General features: G+C 55.3%; 1 protein-coding gene across 1 annotated transcript; it reads right to left on the reverse strand.

The window, feature by feature from the left end:
• Positions 1-351: 351 nt before the first annotated feature.
• On the reverse strand, positions 352-4,503 carry Fzd1 (frizzled class receptor 1). The gene has a single exon (XM_028781765.1). The coding sequence runs from the start codon at positions 4,083-4,085 to the stop codon at positions 2,157-2,159; it is 1,929 nt and encodes a 642-aa protein (XP_028637598.1). The 5' UTR covers positions 4,086-4,503; the 3' UTR covers positions 352-2,156.
• Positions 4,504-4,724: the final 221 nt, after the last annotated feature.

Below are 4,724 nucleotides of genomic sequence, written 5' to 3' on the forward strand. Positions count from 1 at the left end.
ATCTCATAGAACATCACAAAGGCACCAACTGAAAGATAAACTTCCATAAAATAAAAGTCATGTAAATGTATCCCTTGAAAGAAAAAAAAAGCCTCAATGTTAAATAAGTTATACTTTAATAATGATATTGATGATTAAAAGACTAAAACCTTCTATTTTCTGCTGCCATTAAAACAGCCTTTGCATGGGACTTTACAAATACCAATCAGAAGGCAGATTGGCTGCTCTTTGGAAGGGCAGGTTTTCCCACTGAATCTTTAGGTTTGTATATTGTGGACTGGTTGTGAGGCATTGCAAAATGTAAAGGCAGTTCAGACAGGACGATTATTTTCAGGCACAAAAACCAATGAATTTCGTACAAAACTTTCATTTTTTTATTTGCGAAATTAAAAATATGGCATTTTATATATATAAACTTCTATTCCTCTATAAATATAGATGATCTCATGGTGGTGAGAATAATAATAATAATGCATACCAAATCCAGAAACCAATGTCATTTTAGAGTATGACAGACATAGATAAATTTAGGTCCTATGTACCGGCATTTGTGATAAACTCTTACGGTTTAAACACTACAGTCAGAAGGATTGCTTTCTCCCCTTCTTCATTGAGAACTAAAGTGAGTATTTTTAAATGGCTTTGAGAAATTTACATTTGACACACTGCTGCACATCCACACAGGCACACACAAGGCAGGATGCAGTAGGAATGGACACACTTCCCCTTCAGCATGCATGCCTAGGTTGGTTGTTTCTCTCACCCATCCATCAGTCCACCTCCTCTGTCTTCGGAAGTCCAACCAGGCTTTCCGTGGGGGTGTGACTGTTCCTCCCTCAGAATGTGCTGCTGAGGAGTAAGCATAACATGTTGACAGAGAGTGTACAACTTTTAGATTGTGAAGATTGATATACGTCTAATTGCAGTTTGGTTAAAACCACAGAACAGCATTCCACTTGGAGGAACTCCACTCCACTGAAATCCCCTTCGGTTTCCATGTTCTGTGTATGCTCTACTATCCTGTTAAGGAAGGCAAACTCCTTCACCGAGCTTTCCAGGCGACCTCGAGGTCTGCATTTCATAGAAGGGTAAAATCTAGAAGCAGGCAGCATCACACGGGGAAGAAAGCAGATTGCCAGACATCAGAATGCAATTAGAACTAACATTTTATAACCTCTCTCCCAGCCTACAAAGCTTGCTGCTCTTTCCATGATGATGACCAGACCCATAGCAGGTTCCAGACACTAGAGAGTAAAAAGGAGCTCGTCCATAAAAAGTCAAACTTTCCAAACTTTAGGATTGGTTACTGCATTTTCTCTGACCAACTTAAGTGGAAGGAGAAAGAAACTGGGCGAAGGACAACAGGGTAGAGAGAGGGAGGTTGGGTCAACTGGCAGCGCCCATGCTGGGGCCTCTAATGAAGCTGGAAGGTGATTCTCAAATAAGCAGCATCAGGAAGTCACAGGGACAGCCCTACACTCTACAGCTGAAAAGGGGAGGAACCGGAATGGGCGGGGCCCACCTCGGGATCTGGAAACTTTATGGAGTTCTGCACCTTAAAATTTCCCACTGCAAGCAAGGAAGGGGAGGGGCGGGAGAAGCTGAAGGAAATGACCCTATCACAGCCCTCAGTGCAAGAGCCAGACCCTTGCTCCCACGACAAGGATGAGGGCACAGGGCAAAGCACTCAGCAAGTGTGATGTTTTACCTCCTCTGCAGTCTGCAGAAAAGGGCAAGTGAGAAAAAGCTCCAAATGCTTACTTAAATTGCCCTAAATAATTAAACATTTTTAAAAAGAAAAAAATCGCGTGTTCAATAGTCTTTAAATACAAATATACGTACAAAAATCTTACACAGGCTATTTACAATCATAAAGGCGTACAGTCCTGGTATCAGAGCGAGGGCTAGAGAGATTGGTCCACACACATACACACACACACACACACACACACACACACACACCTCTAGCAGTTGGGCCCTCTCGTTCCTTTACCCCAGGGACGGAAGCTTTTGCAGGACCTGTGCTATTTGTTGAAAAAGGAGCCTGCAAAAGTGAGTGTCTGGCGAGAAAGCCTGGAGCGGCCAGGCTTGGCAGGAATTCCTTGGGGCCAGCTTTCAGGCGATGGCTGGGATCCGGCCAATAAAGGGTCCGGGTTTCAGACTGTAGTCTCCCCCTGTTTGCTGTTGGTAAGCCTCGTGTAGAACTTCCTCCAGGAATTCAGTGTCTTGCCAGACCAGATCCAGAAGCCCGATGTGATGCCCACAATCAGCGTCATGAGATACTTGATCATGAAGACTGTGAAGTCTGGGCTCATGGGCGGGTGTGGTGGGACACCTCCTCCTCCCTGGAGATGAGGGCAAGGGATGGCATAACTCTTGCAGCTCTGGGCCACCCAGCTGCGCTCCCACTGGTCCCGAAAGGCCTGCTCATAGAAGTAGCAGGCGATGACGATGGTGGCAGGCACCGTGTAGAGCACACTGAAGACTCCGATGCGCACCATGAGCTTCTCCAGCTTCTCGGTTTTGGTGCCGTCATGCTTCATGATGGTGCGGATGCGGAAGAGTGACACGAAACCAGCCAGCAGGAAAGAGGTGCCGATGAACAGATACACGAAGAGCGGCGCCAGCACAAAGCCACGCAGCGCGTCCACGTTGTTGAGCCCCACAAAACACACTCCGCTCAGTACATCGCCATCCACCTGGCCCAACGCCAAGATAGTTATAGTTTTGATGGCTGGCACAGCCCAGGCGGCTAGGTGAAAATACTGTGAGTTGGCCTCGATGGCTTCGTGGCCCCACTTCATGCCGGCTGCCAGGAACCAGGTGAGGGACAAGATTACCCACCAGATGGAGCTGGCCATGCTGAAGAAGTAGAGCATCATAAAGAGGATGGTGCAGCCCTCCTTCTTAGTGCCCTGCGCCACTGTGCGCGCCCCGTCCTCTGCAAACTTGTCGTTACACACTACCCGGTCCTCCAGCAGAAAGCCAGCGATGTAGGCCACCGCCACCGCCGTGTAACAGCCGGACAGGAAAATGATGGGCCGTTCCGGGTAGCTGAAGCGCCGCATGTCCACTAGGTACGTGAGCACCGTGAAGAGCGTGGAGGCGCAGCAAAGCACGGACCAGATGCCTATCCATGTGCGCGAGAAGCGCAGCTCCTCGGGCCCGAAGTACATGAGCCCGTATACCTTGGTAGGTTCGCAGGGCGCGCCGCAGTCCTTCTCCCCCAGAAAGTGGTAGTTGAGGTAGGAGGGCACCCGAAGGGCGCGTGGGCAGGAGAACTTTCCCCGCTCCACGGGCCCGGCACCCCCAGGGTAGCCGCCGCGGTACCCACCGCCGCCGTGCTGCGGATTGCTGGTCCAGAACTCGGGCAGCAAGGAGGGAGTCGGGGTGCCTTTGTCGGACGTGTTCTGGCCCACGCACAGCTCCCCTGCGCCGTGCACCGGGAACTTCTCGCACTTGAGCGTGTCTGGCCACTGGAAGCCGAACTTGTTCATGAGCGCCTCGCAGCCCTGGCGCGCGCGCTCGCACAGGGAGCGGCAGGGCGGCAGCGCCTGCTCCAGTACGGTGCACACAGGCGCGTACATGGAGCACAGGAAGAACTTGAGCTCGGCGGAGCACTGCACCTTCACCAGCGGGTAGAACTGGTGCACCTCCAGGCCGGCGTCCTCCTGATTCGTGTGGCCCAGCAGGTTGGGCATGATGGTCTGGTTGTACGCGATGTCCGTGCACAGCGGGATGGAGATGGGCTGGCAGTAGCCATGGTCCGGGATGGAGATGCCCCGTTCGCCGTTGTACTGCTGCCCGCTCTGCTGGGGCTGGGGCGGCGGCGGGGCTTGCTGACCCGGCCCGGATACCTGGCCCGCCGCCTGTGCTCGGACCCCCAAAAGCAGAGGAGCTTCCAGCAGCCAAAGCAGCAGCAGCAGTCCGCTAGCCCAGCGCCGGGGATCAGCCCGGGGACGGCGGTGGCTGGCTGTGTCCCGGTGCCCCACCTCTTCCCGCCCGCCCGGGAGTGCTCCGGCACAAAGTTCCAAGCTCGGCCGGCCGGCGGCCCGGGACTCGCTAGGCACCGCCTCCTCAGCCATACTTTTTCGGCTCCCTCCTCGGCGCCGGTCGGCTGGGGCGGGCAGCGGCGCGGCGGGTGGCGGCTCCCACTGTGCTCGGGGAGATCTGGTCCCCGCCCGTGCCCTCCGTCCGGCTGCGGCCGCTCTCCGCCCTCTCCCCCGGATTCTGCTCTGCGTCCCACAGCCGCCGCCGCCGCCGCGGAAACTTGCGGTTCATGAAGCGCGGGCGGCGAGGAGAGCACGAGTGGTCCAGGCGCGCCGGGGTCGCGTCCCTCTTCCCCGGCCCGCGGCGGGCTGTGGCTCTTGGCCGGTGGCGCCGCGCTAGTGGCCGCAGCCGGGCAGAGGAGCGCGCAACTCTCGGCAGCCTAGCCGCCCCGGGTCCCCCCTGCGCCTCCGCCTCCTCCTCCGCCGCCGCCGCCTGACCATTTGTGTCAATCCCTCAACTCGCAGCCTCTCCTCTCCCTCGCGCGCCCTCCAACCGGTTTCTAGGCGCCCCGCAGTCTGTCTTTCACCGGGAGGGAGGAGCCTTGAAACCGACGCGGAGCTGGCGGCTCAGGGACCGTCGCCCAATCGCAGCACCCGCTTCACAGCGCAAAGGGAGCCCTTTCCCTCCGAGCCCGGACTGGAGCCCGCAGCAGAAGGGAGGAGGAGGAGGAGGAG

The sequence above is a fragment of the Grammomys surdaster genome, unplaced genomic scaffold (assembly GCF_004785775.1).
Source record: "Grammomys surdaster isolate TR1022 unplaced genomic scaffold, NIH_TR_1.0 543, whole genome shotgun sequence".
Taxonomy (NCBI): Eukaryota; Metazoa; Chordata; class Mammalia; order Rodentia; family Muridae; genus Grammomys; species Grammomys surdaster.